Below are 20,530 nucleotides of genomic sequence, written 5' to 3'. Positions count from 1 at the left end.
TGTTGTTTTCCACTATAATTTTGAGTGTGACTCCAAATCCAGACCTCCATGGGTTGATAAATTGGATTTCCATTGATTATTTTTGTGTGATTTTGTTGTCAGCACATTCAACTATGTAAAGTATTTAATAAGATTATTTCTTTCATTCAGATCTAGGATGTGTTGTTTAAGTGTTCCCTTTATTTTTTGGAGTATATGTATATATATATATATCGAGAGAGAGAGAGAGAGAGAGAGAGAGAGAGAGAGAGAGAGAGAGAGAGAGAGAGAGAGAGAGAGAGAGAGAGAGAGAGAGAGAGAGAGAGAGAGAGACGAGAGAGAGAAATGAGTTCAGAGGTTTGAGAGTGTACTTGATTAAGAGCATGCAATAGAGACAAGAGTGGCTGCTTTTGATGAAGGGATGAAAAGAGGAGAGTGATGGAAGGAAAGACGAGGAGAGGTATGGGGATGGACTCGGGCGGACAGGGCTAGACCTCCCCATTCTATCAAGGCGCTGGAGAGATCAATGTTAAGAGATCCACTCTGATCTTACACTTAGCCCCTAGACATCATTAGACAGAGAGGAGGTACTGTGAGGGAAAGAGAGGACAGAGGAGGTACTGTAAGGGAGAAAGAGAAAGTTAGAGAGAGAGACAGAGAAGGAGAGGAGGTACTGTAAGTTAGAGAGGAAGAGAGAGGGGGAAAGAGAGGAGAGATGTAGAGAGAAGGAGAGGAGGTAAGTTAGAGAAAGAGACAGAGAGAAGGAGAGGAGAGAGGAGGTACTGTAAGTTAGAGAGGAAGAGAAAGAGAGGAGAGAGGAGGTAAGTCAGAGAAAGAGTCAGAGAGAGTCAGAGAGAGTCAGAGAGTGCAAGAGAGTGCGAGAGAGAGAGAAAGAGCGAGAGAGAGAGTGCGAGAGAGAGGGAGAGAGAGAGTGCGAGAGTGGGAGAGAGAGGAGAGAGAGTGAGAGAGGAAAAGCCCTGTGAAGGACCGACAAAGAACACGCTCTTTCACACAAGTTATGTATTGATGTCAATTAACAACTTATTACATAAGTCTGAATTATTACACATCGTTTTACTTTTTGGATGACATCCTCTCTGTATCCCCAAGGAGAAGTCAAGCTTGAGCTTCTCCTTTCTCTCTGCTGGCATGACAACCTTTTCACTCTGATTACAGTTATCATATTCAGACTGGAGCCCCACTCTGCTTGTCTCTAATTCGCCAGAGGCCATGCTAAATTGCTTATTAATCAGCTGGCCACTTTTAACATGACCACAATCTATCTGCACTCGCAAAACACACACACACACACACTCGTGCAAATACACACGGACATACAGACACACACACACACACACACACACACACACACACACACACACACACACACACACACACACACACACACACACACACACACACACACAATGTATCTGCGCTTCTAATCTGCTTGTAATGAGGTCAGCGCTCTCATTAGAGTGGCGGGAAAAAAAGGAGGAAATGAAAGAGAAAAGAGAGAGGGAGGAAAGTAAATCCCATGTTATGTGCTTGTCCCAACGGAGGTCAGTGTGTGTGTGTGTGTGTGTGCGTGTGTGTGTGTGTGTTAAGAGAGAGAGATCTCCTCTCAAGGGGTTTATCCCGCCAATCGTTTTTTTTTAGATAATTTCAAATGAAATGTGAAATAGTATGTGTGTTTGGAAGTATGAAACAGAGCTGAAACCTAGTTCACTGAGCCTGATCCAGTACATGTACTCACAGGGTCCAGTACAGGTGTGATGAGCAGGTGTTTCCCCCAGAGGAACTGGCGGTCCACTGTCCAGGTGTTACTGTCAGAGTAGAACCTGGAAGACGGACAGAGGGAGAGGGGTGGGGTGAGGGGTATTCATGTGGACTGATCAGTGCTTGTTTTTGTAACATCCATGCATTGTTTATGAAAAATAAAGTTGCCTCTAAACTCTGATCAGCTGGGTCAGTGTTGTTCCTTATGGACTTGAGGAAGATGGTGGAATTCCTAGATCTGAGCCTGGGAGAAACTGCTACCACGATCAACAGGAAGTGCTGTCACTTACTCGTGCATGACAGGCCGGACCACGGTGTCCCCGGTAGTGTGAGCCTTGTAGAAGAGGGTGTAGAGGTAGGGGAGAAGGGTGTACCGGATATTCAGGTAATGTTTAGAGGTGTTCAACAGCAGAGAGTCTGCACCAAACACTGCCGGGTCCTGGGGCTGGAGGGAGGGAGGGAAGGAAGGATGGAGGGAGAGAAAGGAGGGAAGGAGGAAGGGGAGGGGTGGAAAGAAGGGAGGGAGGGAGGGAGGGAGGGAGGGAGGGAGGGAGGAAGGAAGGAAGGAAGGAAGGAAGGAAGGAAGGAAGGAAGGAAGGAAGGAAGGAAGGAAGGAAGGAAGGAAGGAAGGAAGGAAGGAAGGAAGGAAGGAAGGAAGGAAGGAAGGGAGGGAAAGAAGGGAGGGAGGGAGGGAGGAGGGAGGGAGGGAGGAGGAGGAGGGAGGGAGGGTGGAAGAAGGGAGGGAGGGAGGGAGGGAGGGAGGGAGGGAGGGAGGGAGGGAGGGAGGGAGGGAGGGAGGGAAGGAGAGAGGGAGAGAGGGATTTATAACCACCATGATGACACTTCGTAATCAACAACAACACACTCAAATGGCAAGTGAACAGAAAGAGCAGAAAGAGAGAAATAGGTGAATTCCAGTTGAAGAGGGAGAGAACACAGAAGAAATCAGGCCAGAGAGACAACAGAGACAGAGACAAAAAATTATAATTGTGGAGTGGATGATTAGCTGCTGAAGGGCTAATCCTTTATGTCTTGTATGTGTGTGTGTGTGTGTGTGTGTGTGTGTGTGTGTGTGTGTGTGTGTGTGTGTGTCTGTGTGTCTGTGTGTATGTCGAGGACTTTGGCTGGTGTGACCTTCTGATGAGAGAAGTGATTAGGGCAAAGCAAAGGTCAAACATTATCCGTCTCATTTAGTGTGAATCTCTCTTTAGATTCATCAACATATCCTGTCTGCCGGCAGAAGGCATCTCTATTTTCTCTCTCTCTCTCTCTCCATGTTTTATAAAACCAATATTTTTATTATCAACATTTCAGCAAGGCCTTATTTCAAGACCACTGAAGTTTATTAATGTATTTATTGACCCATATTTTACCAGGTAAGATGGTAAAGAACCTTCCCGCTAGCCATGATTGGCTGAGATAATGGATGTGCTGGACATGCTGGGGGATGAGTTTGGATTGGTCTGCCATGAAGCATGCTTCTGTCTATAACGTGAGCTCTTCAGTTTGTGTTGACAGTTCTTTCTACCGCACCGTTTTGAAAGATATATGGTTAGCCATAGAGAAGTACAAACGTTTTGCTACTTTTCTCAACAACATTGATTCCCTAAGTTTAAAAGGTGCTATCGACAGATCAGTTTGAAGAAGTGTAGTCATAACCTGTTCTCTCTGCAACCACACGGCAAGCGGTACAGGAGCGCCAAGTCTAGGTCCAAAAGGCTTCTTAACCGTTTCTACCCCCAAGCCATAAGACTCCTGAACAGCTAATCAAATGGCCAACCGGACTATTTGCATACGCTGCTGCTACTCTCTGTTTATTATTTATGCATAGTGACTTTAACTCGACCTACATGTACATATTACCTCAATTACCTTGACGAACCGGTGCCCCCGCACATGGTACCCCCCTGTATATAGCCTTGCTTGTTATTTTACTGCTGCTGTTTAATTATTTGTTACTTTATTTAAAATAATTTACTTAACACTTATTTTTATTTTAAATCATTGTTGGTTAAGGGCTTGTAAGTAAGCATTTCACTGTAAGGTCTACACCTGTTGTATTCGGCGCATGTGACAAATAACATTTGATTTGATTTTATGTAATCATTAGTCCAACAATTGCAAACAAGAGTTTCTATTGGACAAATTCAGGTATGTTTATCCCCAATATGTTCCGTTTGCTTCCGTTTAAGAAACGTATTTTTTTTCAACAGAATCGGCGGAATGAATTCACCCCTGATCATGCATAAACAGAGTTACCTATCATAACAGCCATGTTGTATTTCTTCTCTTCCCTTCACTTGACTTCAATGCACAACAGATCAGCTGTATGTGACCAGGTGAAAACCTTTCTAAATCACAGCCTACATCAGTGTCACCATATTAGGTAAAGTAACGTCATAGTCAGCATAGCTAATATAACTAACGCGTTAGTAAACCCGGAATCCAAGATGGCGTCGCTGTGAGAGGGAGTGTTTACTCGCTCTTCAAAGCAATATTGAGGGTTAGGTGGTTAACAGTCTAATATTGGCTATCAATGTTGAAAGAAACTAACTATAACTTGTTAGTTTAGAGTTCGTTTTTGTCAAGTTGAATGGGAAGAACACGACAGAAAGACAATAGTAGACGGAATATCCAAGTCTCACAGAAGACGGCGGACATGCTAGCTAGCCACAACGAGAAACAGAGCAGCATGGAAACACAAGAAGCCGCGAACTCAAGCAAGAGAAAGAACAAAACTTACCAGGATGAAATCCTTGCAACCTCTTTACCTCAGATCCCAATTAATAATCCACCGGTGAAAAAACTAAAAGAGGACATTTCCATGTCTGAACTTTTCTCTGCAATCCAGTCCCTGTCTACTAAACAAGATGCCACGCTCTCCAAAGTGTCCATCATAGAGCGGGCTACCGAAGAAACATCAAAGAAGATCGATAATTTGTCAGAAACTGTCAGTCAGCTACACAAAATTGTGAGCGAGAACAAGGAAAGGATAACGTTCCTAGAGAATGAGTTGAATAAACTGCAATCCCAAAATAATGAGCTGTGTGAGAATGTAGCAGGTGGAATCTGAAAATCCAAGGTATAAAAGAGGTAGATGGAGAGGATATTAGAGAAGCAGTCATTAATATCCTGGGAAAGGTGGCTCCATGCATCAAAGACAAGCTAAGAGTTCTGATCGACATGTTACATCGACTTGGGAAACGAAGATCTGATGGATCCACTCGCAATATCATTTTGCGCTGAACTACGCGCCATTACAGGGACATCATCTGGAAAATGGCCAAGTAGAACAAGTTTCTGGACGAGAAGAAGCTCCGCATCAAAGAAGCTCTGATTCCGCAGGATCAGACCGCCAGGGAGAAACTGTGGCCGCTTATACAGAGGGCATGACAAGAGGGAAAGAAGGCTGGGTTCAAAAAGGGCCCACACGCGTTTATCGAAGGAAGAATGATTACTGGGTAACTCTGTTGACATTAACCAAACTGAAACTGTGAGTACTGCCAAGGGTACAGTTAACATACTGCCACGAGTAAATGTACCGTTCGAACTACAACTGATGAACACTTGACAAAAAAAAGGAAGTAAATAGATTTGTTATACTGTTAACCACGCTACCTCAGCTGAGCGTAGTTTTCCATCAGAGTTATCCTCTCAAGGTTCACTGTTTGTTTTATTGTTTACATTAATACTTCTGTTATCTAATTTGTGTTCTTTCTCTTTTTAATGCAGGAGTTCATTTTCAACTCATTCAATATCGTTAGTCTGAATGCTAGGTGTTTGAGAGATCTTACAAAAAGGAAAGCCTTATTTTTATATTGTAAACACAGTAACGCAGATTTTGTCCTTCTTCAGGAAACTCATTCGGGTGAAAGTGATTAGAAATTTTTGAAATCACAATGGGGAGACATAGCCTATTACAGTCATGGATCAAACCATTCTGCTGGTGTTTTGACACTTATTCACAAGTTTAAAGGTGACATTCTAGAATCTTCACAAGATGGGATATGGGTCATAGTAACTGTTAAACTTGAAAATGCTATTTTCATCATTTGTAATGTGTATGGACATAACTCACATGCTCCAAATAAAACCCTTTTAACCAATTTACCAGGAAAGTACAGGATTTAACTTCTTTGGGCTAGGGGGCAGTATTTTGAAGTTTGGATGACAAACATGTCCAAAGTAAACTGCCTGTTACTCAGGCCCAGAAGCTAGGATATGCATATCATTGGTAGATTTGGATAGAAAACACTCTGAAGTTTCTACAACTGTTAAAATAATGTATGTGAGTATAACAGAACTGATATGGCAGGCAAAAACCAGAGGAAAATCCATCCAGGAAATGTGTTTTTTTTTTATGTGATTGGTTTTCCATTGAAAGTCTATTGACTATATAAGGGGTTAGGGCCCAGATGGCAGTTCCTATGGCTTCCACTAGATGTCAACAGTCTTTAGACATGGTTTCAGGCTTGTTTTCTGAAAAATGACGAAGAATAAGACCTTTTGCTAAGTGGTCTATGGAACCATGCAGTACTGGTTTGCGCGCATGACTGTGTGTGCGTTCTTCATTCTTTTTCCTTTCTATTGAAATCACTATTGTCCGGTTGAAATATAATCAATTATTTAGATAACTGACACCCTGAGGATTAGTTATAAACATCATTTGACATGTATCAACGAACTTTACCGGTACAATTAGGATGTATTCGTCTGCATGTTTTGACCGCCTTTGAGCCAGTGGATTACTAAACAAAACGCACCAACAAAACAGAGTTTTTGAGATATAAAGAGGGACTTTATCGAACAAAATAACCATTTATTGTGTAGCTGGGACCCTTTGGATTGCCAACAGAGGAAGATCTTCAAAGGTTAGTGATTTATTTCATTGCTATTTCTGACTTTCGCGACTCCTCTGCTTGGTTGGAAAATATTTGTATGCTTTTGTAAGCGGGGCGCTGTCCTCAGATAATTGCATGGTATGCTTTCGCCGTAAAGCCTTTTTGAAATCTGACAAAGCGGCTGGATTAACAAGAAGTTCATCTTTTCACTGATGAATAACACTTGTATTTTCATGAATGTTTATTATTACTATTTGTGTAATTTGAATTTGGCGCTCTGCAATTTCACCGGATGTTGTCGAGGTGGGTCGCTAGCGGCACGCCTTGCCCAAATTAAGCAACAAATACTCAGAGGCTTTTCTAATTATTTCAGGGGATTTTAATGTAACAACTGATGCACCTGTTGATCGTTTTCCTCCTAGAACGAGTCAAAGCCTTCAAAATAGCAATATCATCACTACATTATGCAAGGATCTCTGTGGTAATGATGTCTGGCGTTATTTCAATCTGGATGCAAAGGGTTGTACCTGGACCAACAAAACTATGTCACGTAAATCTAGAATAGATTTATTCCTAATTTCCCCCTTTCTGTTAACATATGTTATAGATGTAGATCATCAGTTGGCTCACTTTAGTGATCATCACTTGATTTTCCTGAATTTACAAGCTACTAAAAAATCTAAAGTTACTCGAGGATATTGGAAATTAAACAACACACAAGATCCTAGTCTCATTGGAAACATCAAATCATTAGCCAAAGATATTTTTGCAAGAAAATACTTGGGTCATGGATGTAGATGGGAATTTGTCAAATATAAAGTTGTAGCCATTAAATGTGCCAAAGAGCTGATGTACTTAAATAACCTTAGAGAAAAAGAGTTGATGAGAAAGCTTGACAGTTTTCTAAAGAAAGATAATCTACCTGAAGAAGAAGAGTCCGTATTTAAGTCTTTACAACTAGAATTACAACAGCTTTACACGGATCTGGCAAATGGTGCCTTTGTAAGGTCAAGAGCAAAATGGATTGAAGAGGGGGAAAGAAACACTAGTTACTTTTTTGGACTTGAAAAGAGAAACAACAAAAGAAAATCTATAACTGCACTCAAAATTAACAATGTTTTATGCAAAGGTCCCATTACAATAACATAATTTGTCAATTCCTTTTATGAAAACCTTTACAGCTCTCAATTTCAGGAAGGTGGTTGTGAAAGCTACATTTGCCACATTCGGAATTATGTCCCTGTAATTGAGGATGATTCCCCTGTGTCAATTGAAGAAATTTGAGAGGCTCTGAATTCAATGAAAAAAGAGAAATCACCTGGCCCTGATGGCCTATCAGTTGAATTCTATAGACAGTTTTGGGAATTACTAGAAGACCCGATTTTTAACATGTTTCAAGATTGCATCAAAAGTGGGGAAATGGTCTCCACTATGAAACAGGGCCTTATTTCATTAATTCTGAATCCCGATAAAGACCCCTCTCTCATTGACAATTGGAGACCAATTACTTTATTAAATATTTATTACAAATTGATTGCTCTGGTTTATGCCAAAAGATTAAAGAAAGGAATAGATACCATTATAAATTAGACTCAAACAGGATTTATGGAGGGCCGTCACATAAGCTCTAACATTCGTTTAGTCTTGGATTTGATAGATTATTCAGATGCAATTGACGCAGATGCGGTTGTCTTATTTTTGGACTGCTGTGAAGCCTTTGACACAATTGAACATGAATTTCTCTTTAGGAAACTTACTGGATTCAGTGAAAATTTTATCAAAGTCATTCGCATGTTTTACAAAGATATAAATAGTTCTGTGTTACTAAGATTCAGTAACAACAGAAGTGTACGACAGGGATGCCCAATTTCACCATTTTTATTCATTTTGGTTGTGGAACTTCTATCTCAATGGGAATTACTTTCCCATTGTTACTCAACTGCAGTGTATGATATACCATTTTCTAGCTCTGAGTCTCTACTTTGATCCAATGTAATAAACACTAAATCAAATGTTGCTACATAAGACCAAATCGAGGTGGTCGGTCACATATCCTATTTCACAGCAACGAACTGGGGAAGAGTTACAGGGGGGATGAGGAATGGGATGGATGAGCCAATTGGACGCTGGAGGTGATTAGGTTATTGTGACGGTATAATAGCCAGATGGGAAATTAGCCAGGACACCAGGGTTAATAACACCCCTACTCTTAAGATAGGTGACATGGGATCTTTACTGACCACAGTCAGGACACCCATTTAAAGATCTCATCTGAAAGACGGCACCCCTATGTAGGGCAATGTCCCCTTCGCTGCCCTGGACTGACCCTGCATAGTTATCCTATCTAAGTCTTGAGCAGTCTCCAATCACAATGTAAAGGGAGACTAAGCGTTGTTTTGAAAAAGGCCCTTCAGCCGAAAAATTGACAACATGAACCTTCATCAGAAATCATTCTGTGTTTTTACTTTGATACCGTATATCCATACTTGGATCCATACTTTTTAAACTTTTTGACTCCATACTGTACATGGTGTCATAAAGAACAAGGGAACAGGCACCTTGTAATGCTGGGCGTTGTGGTTCCGGCTGAAGGGATAGAATGCGCCAACCTGCATCCAACGACGACACAACTCTTCTGACACGTCGTCAAAGAAACCGCAAATATCAGCACCAATCTGAAAACACACAACACAGGACAAGACAGAACGTTACAAACACTGACACACTCACAAAAATACAAACTCAGGAAAACACACAGATATAGCATTTGAAACTAGCATTTGAAACTATACAGCAGGGTCTGGAATGGAATTGTTTATCTTGCCTGATATTGCTTTCCATTTGTTAAAACAATTCAATAAGGCTAAATTGGCAGAATACATGTATGCAGTCTCTGTTTTAATAATTGCATATGGTAAGCTTAAAAGAAAATACCCAATCAATGGCCCATCCTTTGAGAGCAGTGTGTTTGAGTGTTGCTATTGTTTGATAGCAGGCAACTTTAACAGCATGCTCAATGGGAGGACATCGATCCAAATCCCAGTCTCCCTATGCCATGGATGTGTGTGTGTGTGTGTGTGTGTGTGTGAGTTTGAATGTGTGTGTGTGTGTGTGTGTGTGTGTGTGTGTGTGTGTGTGTGTGTGTGTGTGTGTGTGTGTGTGTGTGTGTGTGTGTGTGTGTGTGTGTGTGAGTTTGAATGGGTGTGTGTGTGTGTGTGTGTGTGTGTGTGTGTGTGTGTGTGTGTGTGTGTGTGTGTGTGTGTGTGTGTGTGTGTGTGTGTGTGTGTGTGTGTGTGTGTGTGTGTGTGAGTTTGAATGGGTGTGTGTGTGTGTGTGTGTGTGTGTGTGTGTGTGTGTCTGTGTGTGTGTGTCTGTGTCTGTGTGTGTGGAAGAGAGAGTGAGTTTGAATGGGTGTGTGTGTGTGTGTGTGTGTGTGTGTGTGTGTGTGTGTGTGTGTGTGTGTGTGTGTGTGTGTGTGTGTGTGTGTGTGTGTGTGTGTGTGTGTGTGTGTGTGTGTGTGTGTGTGTGTGTGTGTGTGTGTGGAAGAGAGAGTGAGTTTGAATGGGTGTGTGTGCCAAACAAGAATTGGAAAACCTCTTGGACAGAGTCTCTTCAGGACTGTGGTTGGCAACTCGAACACTCCCTGACTGGAAAAACTGGAGGTGTGTGTGTGTCTGTGTGCGTGTTGGTTTCACACTGACGTTTGCAATGTTACTTGTCTGAGGCCAGAGCCAAACGGCTTCTAACCATTCTAATATCTCATCAGAAAGTGTTTCTCACTAACCTGCCTCTGTCTCAGCTGTGGTAGTAAAGAACCAGCTTCCAGTCAAGACACTTTTCAGTCTCCAAACAGATAAATAAACCAACCAACCTGTTAAATCAATAGATGACGGTATCAAACCGTTGGACATCACATTGAGGTACTCACGTAAGGGATTCCGAACAGGCCAAACTCCAGCATGCCAGGTATGGCCCATTTGATGTCGTTCCAGTTAGCAGCGTTGTCACCCAGCCAGTGGCCGGAGTACTTCCCCACTCCAGGGAAAGACGAGCGGGTCAGCATCAGGCTCCTGTTCCCCTCAAACACACGCTCTAGAGCACTACAGGGAGAGTAAGGGGGAGAGGGAGGGGTGTGTAGAGAGAATGAGAGAGATAGAGAGTATCATCATCACTGCTTTACTGCTCTAATTAGCTAGCTAAATCGAACATCCATTGATTTTCATGACAATATTAGGTTCTGATGATGTTTACAAAGTGTGTCTCCTGACAATAAAGGATTTTTAATTAGCCGAGAGAGAAATAGGCAGAAGAAAAAATAAAAGTCAGGACCAAAGAGGAGTGGAGCTAGCGAGCGATATGCTAACAGGGCGAGTAAGCGATGGAGGAGGCCTCTCAGAAGACAATGTAACTCAAAGAGCTGTGTCAGGATTCACCGCTGAGACATAACTCTGTGTGTGCGTGCGGGTGGTTATGCGTGCATAGGGATTTACCTCCGAGTCACAACAATCCTCATTTGACTATCCTACCCAATGACAGCGCCCCAGGCTCTTGTTTTAATGATGCTCTATTTACTTAGACAAATCATCACAATTCACCTCTGAAACATCAGGACAGTTCAGCCTCACTCAGCACATAGCAAGGCCTCTAACTCTAGACCTACATCATTTTACAGTGATAAGGATATGCTGGTGGAATTCAAGTATACAGACTAAATAGTCCATTCTATGGCAGAGCTTCAGTTCAAGTTCTACACCCATAATAAGATCCCTACTCACTCTTTGGTGGCTAGCACCATGGCGTATCCATAGAGACTGTGGACATCGTAGTGGTTTCCCCAGGTCTGTTTAGAGTCCATACACAGAGTCTTACTGTACAGCACCCCATCCAGGATACCTGAGGAGGAGGACGGAATGAGAGAAGCGTGGATGAGAGAAGAAGAAATTGTCTAAACATGTAATTTAAAAAAAATGAGTAAAATCAACCAAGGCTATCAAAAAGAGACATCAAAAAAGTTTGTGTTCCCTGTTCATTTCAAAAATAGAATACTAGTGTACTGATTTGGCTTAATAAGCAGCCTTACTAGGAGTGAAGGGAGGGTCGTTGAGGGTTACTAACAGCCATACTAGGAGTGAAGGGAGGGTCGTTGAGGGTTACTAAACAGCCTTACTAGGAGTGAAGGGAGGGTCGTTGAGGGTTACTAACAGCCTTACTAGGAGTGAAGGGAGGGTCGTTGACAACAGCCTTACTAGGAGTGAAGGGAGGGTCGTTGAGGGTTACTAACAGCCTTACTAGGAGTGAAGGGAGGGTCGTTGAGGGTTACTAACAGCCTTACTAGGAGTGAAGGGAGGGTCGTTGAGGGTTACTAACAGCCTTACTAGGAGTGAAGGGAGGGTCGTTGAGGGTTACTAACAGCCTTACTAGGAGTGAAGGGAGGGTCGTTGAGGGTTACTAACAGCCTTACTAGGAGTGAAGGGAGGGCCGTTGAGGGTTACTAAACAGCCTTACTAGGAGTGAAGGGAGGGTAGTTGAGATTGTTGTCATCACATCCCTTGATGGAGCCTTTCATGAAGTTAGACACCTCATTCATATCCTGTCAGGAAGAAGACAGAGTTGGGATGTGTGGATGTGGATGTCAGACTTGAACATAAATATTGTACAACCCAACATTAGTAGTATAGACTTACAATCCACAGAGCGTCGTGTTTGATTTCTTTTGATAATCTGACGTACTCATCAGTCCACCACTCTTTACAGCTGGGGTTAGTGTAGTCTGGAAACACTGCCACACCTGGCCAGACCTAGAGAGAGAGGGAAGAGAATAGGATATGAAGAGGAGAGGAGGAGAGAAGGGTTATTGTCAAGAAACACTAACTCATGTGGCCAGACCTACAGTATATAGAGAGAAGAGAGAAGAGAAACACTAAGTCATGTGGCCAGACCTACAGTATAGAGAGAGAAGAGAGAAGAGAAACACTGTCATGTGGCCAGACCTACAGTATATAGAGAGAAGAGAGAAGAGAAACACTGTCATGTGTCAGACCTACAGTATATAGAGAAAAGAGAGAAGAGAAACACTAAGTCATGTGGCCAGACCTACAGTATATAGAGAGAAGAGAGAAGAGAAACACTGTCATGTGGCCAGACCTACAGTATATAGAGAAAAGAGAGAAGAGAAACACTAAGTCATGTGGCCAGACCTACAGTATAGAGAGAGAAGAGAAACACTAAGTCATGTGGCCAGACCTACAGTATAGAGAGAGAAGAGAGAAGAGAAACACTAAGTCATGTGGCCAGACCTACAGTATAGAGAGAGAAGAGAAACACTAAGTCATGTGGCCAGACCTACAGTATATAGAGAGAAGAGAAACACTAAGTCATCTGGCCAGACCTACAGTATATAGAGAGAAGAGAAACACTAAGTCATCTGGCCAGACCTACAGTATATAGAGAGAAGAGAAACACTAAGTCATATGGCCAGACCTACAGTATAGAGAGAGAAGATAGGAGAGAAACACTAAGTCATGTGGCCAGACCTACAGTATAGAGAGAGAAGAGAAACACTAAGTCATGTGGCCAGACCTACAGTATAGAGAGAGAAGAGAGAAGAGAAACACTAAGTCATGTGGCCAGACCTACAGTATAGAGAGAGAAGAGAAACACTAAGTCATGTGGCCAGACCTACAGTATAGAGAGAGAAGAGAAACACTAAGTCATCTGGCCAGACCTACAGTATATAGAGAGAAGAGAAACACTAAGTCATCTGGCCAGACCTACAGTATAGAGAGAGAAGAGAAACACTAAGTCATGTGGCCAGACCTACAGTATAGAGAGAGAAGAGAGAAGAGAAACACTAAGTCATGTGGCCAGACCTACAGTATAGAGAGAGAAGAGAAACACTAAGTCATGTGGCCAGACCTACAGTATAGAGAGAGAAGAGAAACACTAAGTCATCTGGCCAGACCTACAGTATATAGAGAGAAGAGAAACACTAAGTCATCTGGCCAGACCTACAGTATATAGAGAGAAGAGAAACACTAAGTCATATGGCCAGACCTACAGTATAGAGAGAGAAGAGAGGAGAGAAACACTAAGTCATGTGGCCAGATCTACAGTATAGAGAGAGAAGAGAAACACTAAGTCATGTGGCCAGACCTACATTATAGAGAGAGAAGAGAGAAGAGAAACACTAAGTCATGTGGCCAGACCTACAGTATAGAGAGAGAAGAGAAACACTAAGTCATGTGGCCAGACCTACAGTATAGAGAGAGAAGAGAAACACTGAGTCATGTGGCCAGACCTACAGTATATAGAGAGAAGAGAAACACTAAGTCATCTGGCCAGACCTACAGTATATAGAGAGAAGAGAAACACTAAGTCATGTGGCCAGACCTACAGTATAGAGAGAGAAGAGAGGAGAGAAACACTAAGTCATGTGGCCAGATCTACAGTATATAGAGAGAAGAGAAACACTAAGTCATGTGGCCAGACCTACAATAGAAAAGAAACACTAAGTCATGTGGCCAATCTACAGTATATAGAGAGAAGAGAAACACTAAGTCATTTGGCCAGACCTACAGTATAGAGAGAGAAGAGAAACACTAAGTCATGTGGCCAGACCTACAGTATAGAGAGAGAAGAGAGGAGAGAAAAACTAAGTAGATTTAGACGTAGAGAAAGGGAGAGAAGTGGAGCAAAGGACATGCAGAGAAAGAGAGAGGATAGGAGGGGATAACGATGGTAGAAATGAGAGAGAAACGTTTAGAGGGGAGAGAAGGACATATGAGAGAGAGGGGAGGAGAAATCGATTCTACAATATAAATATCGAGACGTGACTGTGAGTTTGAAGCCTTTGCTAATGACATGCACAGAGAGCAATGATTAATCCTCCGAGAAGGGGGGGGGGTTGCATGTGTGTGTGTCTGTAGCTATGCCTGCGTGTGTACATTAGGTTTAGGTCTTCGCTGACCTTGTATGACAGGGTTGTAAAGATTACATCTCAAGATGTCTTCACTCCCCTCAGTAAAACACTAGCTAGCTTTTATCCCCCGCTAACAACTTTACAACAAGCAGAAAGAGAACATTAATGATTTTCACACACATTCACATACACACACACACACACACACACACACACACACACACACACACACACACACACACACACACACACACACACACGTGTCCTAATTATGACGATTTACCTCTTAAGGGAGCAGATATATAGGAACAACTTTTGGGCAGATATGTGATGCCTCCAAGGTCAGGGTTAATCAAATCAAATCAAATTGAAACAGTCATATGCGCCGAATACAACAGGTGTAGACCTTACAATGAAATGCTTACTTACGAGCCCCTAACCAACAATGCAGTTAAAAAAAATATGGATAAGAATAAGAAATAAAAGTTACAAGTAATTAAAGAGCAGAAGTAAAATAACAATAGTGAGACTATATACAGGGGGGTACCGGTACAGAGTCAATGTGTGGGGGCACTGGTTAGTTGAGGTAATATGTACATGTAGGTAGAGTTATTAAAGTGACTATGCATAGATGATAACAACAGAGAGTAGCAGCAGTGTAAAAGGGGTCCTCAACACAGGGGCCATCGAAGGGGGGGGGGGGGTGACAATGCAAAAAGTTTGGGTAGCCATTTGATTAGGTGTTCAGGAGTCTTATGGCTTGGGGGTAGAAGCTGTTTAGAAGCCTCTAGGACCGAGACTTGGTGCTCCGGTACGGCTTGACGTAGCAGAGAGAACAGTCTATGACTAGGGTGGTTGGAGTCTTTGACAATTTTTAGGAACTTCCTCTGACACCGCCTGGTTTAGAGGTCCTGGATGGCAGGAAGCTTGGCCCCAGTGATGTACTGGGCCGTACACACTACCCTCTGTAGTGCCTTGTGGTCGGAGACTGAGCAGTTGCCATACCAGGCTGTGATGCAACCAATCTGGCTGCTCTCGATGGTGCAGCTGTAGAACCTTTTGAGGATCTGATGACGCATGCCAAATATTTTCAGTCTCCTGAGGGGGAATAGGTTTTGTCGTGCCCTCTTCACGACTGTCTTGGTGTGCTTGGACCATGTTGGTCTGTTGGTGATGTGGACACCAAGGAACTTGAAGCTCTCAACCTGCTCCACTACAGCCCCGTCGATGAGAATGGGGGCGTGCTCGGTTCCCTTTTTCCTGAAGTCCACAATCTCCTTTGACTTGATCACGTTGAGGGAGAGGTTGTTGTCCTGGCACCACACGGCCAGGTTTCTGACCTCCTCCATATAGGCTGTCTCGTCGTAGTCGGTGATCAGGCATACCACTGTTCTGTCATCGGCAAACTTAATGATGGTGTTGGAGTCTTACCTGGCCGTGCAGTCATGGCTGAACAAGGAGTACAGGAGGAGACTGAGCATGCACCCCTGGGGGCCCCTGTGTTGAGGATCAGGGTGGCAGATGTGTTGTTACCTACCCTTACCTACTGTGGCCGTTATCTACACCAGCCCTAAACCCTCAACGCCACAATAAATACCTTACCTACACCAGCCCTTAACTCTCAGTGCCATAATAAATACCTTACCTACACCAGCCCTTAACTCCCAGTGCCATAATAAATACCTTACCTACACCAGCCCTTAACTCTCAGTGTCATAATAAATACCTTACCTACACCAGCCCTAAACCCTCAACGCCACAATAAATACCTTACCTACACCAGCCCTTAACTCTCAGTGCCATAATAAATACCTTACCTACACCAGCCCTTAACTCCCAGTGCCATAATAAATACCTTACCTACACCAGCCCTTAACTCCCAGTGCCATAATAAATACCTTACCTACACCAGCCCTTAACTCTCAGTGTCATAATACATACCTTACCTACACCAGCCCTTAACTCTCAGTGCCATAATAAATACCTTACCTACACCAGCCCTTAACTCCCAGTGCCATAATAAATACCTTACCTACACCAGCCCTTAACTCCCAGTGCCATAATAAATACCTTACCTACACCAGCCCTTAACTCTCAGTGTCATAATAAATACCTTACCTACACCAGCCCTTAACTCTCAGTGCCATAATAAATACCTTACCTACACCAGCCCTTAACTCTCAGTGCCATAATAAATACCTTACCTACACCAGCCCTTAACTCTCAGTGTCATAATAAATACCTTACCTACACCAGCCCTTAACTCTCAGTGTCATAATAAATACCTTACCTACACCAGCCCTTAACTCTCAGTGCCATAATAAATACCTTACCTACACCAGCCCTTAACTCCCAGTGCCATAATAAATACCTTACCTACACCAGCCCTTAACTCTCAGTGCCATAATAAATACCTTACCTACACCAGCCCTTAACACCCAGTGCCATAATAAATACCTTACCTACACCAGCCCTTAACTCCCAGTGCCATAATAAATACCTTACCTACACCAGCCCTTAACTCTCAGTGCCATGATAAATACCTTACCTACACCAGCCCTTAACTCTCAGTGCCATAATAAATACCTTACCTACACCAGCCCTTAAATCTCAGTGCCATAATAAATACCTTACCTACACCAGCCCTTAACTCTCAGTGCCATAATACATACCTTACATACACCAGCCCTTAACTCTCAGTGCCATAATAAATACCTTACCTACACCAGCCCAGTGCCATAATAAATACCTTACCTACACCAGCCCAGTGCCATAATAAATACCTTACCTACACCAGCCCTTAACTCTCAGTGCCATAATAAATACCTTACCTACACCAGCCCTTAACTCTCAGTGTCATAATACATACCTTACCTACACCAGCCCTTAACTCTCAGTGCCATAATAAATACCTTACCTACACCAGCCCTTAACTCTCAGTGCCATAATAAATACCTTACCTACACCAGCCCTTAACTCTCAGTGCCATAATAAATACCTTACCTACACCAGCCCAGTGCCATAATAAATACCTTACCTACACCAGCCCAGTGCCATAATAAATACCTTACCTACACCAGCCCTTAACTCTCAGTGCCATAATAAATACCTTACCTACACCAGCCCTTAACTCTCAGTGTCATAATAAATACCTTACCTACACCAGCCCTTAACTCTCAGTGCCATAATAAATACCTTACCTACACCAGCCCTTAACTCTCAGTGCCATAATAAATACCTTACCTACACCAGCCCTTAACTCCCAGTGCCATAATAAATACCTTACCTACACCAGCCCTTAACTCTCAGTGCCATAATAAATACCTTACCTACACCAGCCCTTAACTCCCAGTGCCATAATAAATACCTTACCTACACCAGCCCTTAACTCCCAGTGCCATAATAAATACCTTACCCACACCAGCCCTTAACTCTCAGTGCCATGATAAATACCTTACCTACACCAGCCCTTAACTCTCAGTGCCATAATAAATACCTTACCTACACCAGCCCTTAACTCCCAGTGCCATAATAAATACCTTACCTACACCAGCCCTTAACTCTCAGTGCCATAATACATACCTTACCTACACCAGCCCTTAACTCTCAGTGCCATAATAAATACCTTACCTACACCAGCCCAGTGCCATAATAAATACCTTACCTACACCTGCCCAGTGCCATAATAAATACCTTACCTAAACCAGCCCAGTGCCATAATAAATACCTTACCTACACCAGCCCTTAACTCTCAGTGCCATAATAAATACCTTACATAGACCAGCCCTTAACTCTCAGTGCCATAATAAATACCTTACCTACACCAGCCCTTAACTCTCAGTGCCATAATAAATACCTTACCTACACCAGCCCTTAACTCTCAGTGCCATAATACATACCTTACCTACACCAGCCCTTAACTCTCAGTGCCATAATAAATACCTTACCTACACCAGCCCTTAACTCTCAGTGCCATAATAAATACCTTACCTACACCAGCCGCAGTGCCATATTAAATACCTTACCTACACCAGCCCAGTGCCATAATAAATACCTTACCTACACCAGCCCACCTCAGTGCCATATTAAATACCTTACCTACACCAGCCCTTAACTCTCAGTGCCATAATAAATACCTTACCTACACCAGCCCTTAACTCTCAGTGCCATAATACATACCTTACCTACACCAGCCCTTAACTCTCAGTGCCATAATAAATACCTTACCTACACCAGCCCAGTGCCATAATAAATACCTTACCTACACCAGCCCAGTGCCATAATAAATACCTTACCTACACCAGCCCTTAACTCTCAGTGCCATAATAAATACCTTACCTACACCAGCCCTTAACTCTCAGTGTCATAATACATACCTTACCTACACCAGCCCTTAACTCTCAGTGCCATAATAAATACCTTACCTACACCAGCCCTTAACTCTCAGTGCCATAATAAATACCTTACCTACACCAGCCCTTAACTCTCAGTGCCATAATAAATACCTTACCTACACCAGCCCAGTGCCATAATAAATACCTTACCTACACCAGCCCAGTGCCATAATAAATACCTTACCTACACCAGCCCTTAACTCTCAGTGCCATAATAAATACCTTACCTACACCAGCCCTTAACTCTCAGTGCCATAATAAATACCTTACCTACACCAGCCCTTAACTCTCAGTGCCATAATAAATACCTTACCTACACCAGCCCTTAACTCTCAGTGCCATAATAAATACCTTACCTACACCAGCCCTTAACTCCCAGTGCCATAATACATACCTTACCTACACCAGCCATTAACTCTCAGTGCCATAATAAATACCTTACCTACACCAGCCCCCAGTGCCATAATAAATACCTTACCTACACCAGCCCAGTGCCATAATAAATACCTTACCTACACCAGCCCTTAACTCTCAGTGCCATGATAAATACCTTACCTACACCAGCCCTTAACTCTCAGTGTCATAATACATACCTTACCTACACCAGCCCTTAACTCTCAGTGCCATAATACATACCTTACATACACCAGCCCTTAACTCTCAGTGCCATAATAAATACCTTACCTACACCAGCCCAGTGCCATAATAAATACCTTACCTACACCAGCCCAGTGCCATAATAAATACCTTACCTACACCAGCCCTTAACTCTCAGTGCCATAATAAATACCTTACCTACACCAGCCCTTAACTCTCAGTGTCATAATACATACCTTACCTACACCAGCCCTTAACTCTCAGTGCCATAATAAATACCTTACCTACACCAGCCCTTAACTCTCAGTGCCATAATAAATACCTTACCTACACCAGCCCTTAACTCTCAGTGCCATAATAAATACCTTACCTACACCAGACCAGTGCCATAATAAATACCTTACCTACACCAGCCCCTAGTGCCATATTATACCTTACCTACACCAGCCCTTAACTCTCAGTGCCATGATAAATACCTTACCTACACCAGCCCTTAACTCTCAGTGCCATAATAAATACCTTACCTACACCAGCCCTTAACTCTCAGTGTCATAATACATACCTTACATACACCAGCCCTTAATCCAGTGCCATAATAAATACCTTACCTACACCAGCCCTAGTGCCATAATAAATACCTTACCTACACCAGCCCTTAACTCTCAGTGCCATAATACAATACCTTACCTACACCAGCCCTTAACTCTCAGTGCCATAATAAATACCTTACCTACACCAGCCCTTAACTCTCAGTGCCATAATAAATACCTTACCTACACCAGCCGTTAACTCTCAGTGCCATAATAAATACCTTACCTACACCAGCCCAGTGCCATAATAAATACCTTACCTACACCAGCCCAGTGCCATAATAAATACCTTACCTACACCAGCCCTTAACTCTCAGTGCCATGATAAATACCTTACCTACACCAGCCCTTAACTCTCAGTGCCATAATAAATACCTTACCTACACCAGCCCTTAACTCTCAGTGCCATAATAAATACCTTACCTACACCAG

The 20,530-nt window shown here is 42.8% G+C and overlaps 1 protein-coding gene and 1 long non-coding RNA gene across 6 annotated transcripts in view; both read right to left on the bottom strand.

Moving 5' to 3' along the window:
- The window catches only part of si (sucrase-isomaltase), a 151,447-nt gene that overhangs the window by 66,351 nt on the left and 64,566 nt on the right, over positions 1-20,530 (bottom strand). For all 3 annotated transcript variants that reach the window (XM_014215243.2, XM_014215242.2, XM_045724816.1), the window contains exons 13-19: positions 12,284-12,397; positions 12,105-12,189; positions 11,375-11,492; positions 10,528-10,699; positions 9,158-9,274; positions 2,049-2,203; positions 1,736-1,820 (exon numbers count right to left, since the gene is read on the bottom strand). In XM_014215243.2, the coding sequence (XP_014070718.2) occupies positions 1,736-1,820; positions 2,049-2,203; positions 9,158-9,274; positions 10,528-10,699; positions 11,375-11,492; positions 12,105-12,189; positions 12,284-12,397 (846 nt within the window). The remainder of the gene's footprint in view (positions 1-1,735; positions 1,821-2,048; positions 2,204-9,157; positions 9,275-10,527; positions 10,700-11,374; positions 11,493-12,104; positions 12,190-12,283; positions 12,398-20,530) is intronic.
- The window catches only part of LOC123744760 (uncharacterized), a 6,455-nt gene continuing 2,982 nt past the window's right edge, over positions 17,058-20,530 (bottom strand). Inside the window, exons 2-3 of one of the 3 annotated variants that reach the window (XR_006771233.1) lie at positions 19,467-19,595; positions 17,058-17,237 (exon numbers count right to left, since the gene is read on the bottom strand). This is a non-coding gene — a long non-coding RNA (uncharacterized lncRNA). The remainder of the gene's footprint in view (positions 17,238-19,466; positions 19,596-20,530) is intronic. The other 2 variants (XR_006771235.1, XR_006771234.1) reach the window with 2 other exon arrangements.

Source organism: Salmo salar, chromosome ssa09 (genome assembly GCF_905237065.1).
Source record: "Salmo salar chromosome ssa09, Ssal_v3.1, whole genome shotgun sequence".
NCBI classification, from domain to species: Eukaryota; Metazoa; Chordata; class Actinopteri; order Salmoniformes; family Salmonidae; genus Salmo; species Salmo salar.
The sequence above is the reverse complement of the archived record's forward strand: the minus strand, read 5'-3'. Positions and strand labels throughout refer to the sequence as shown.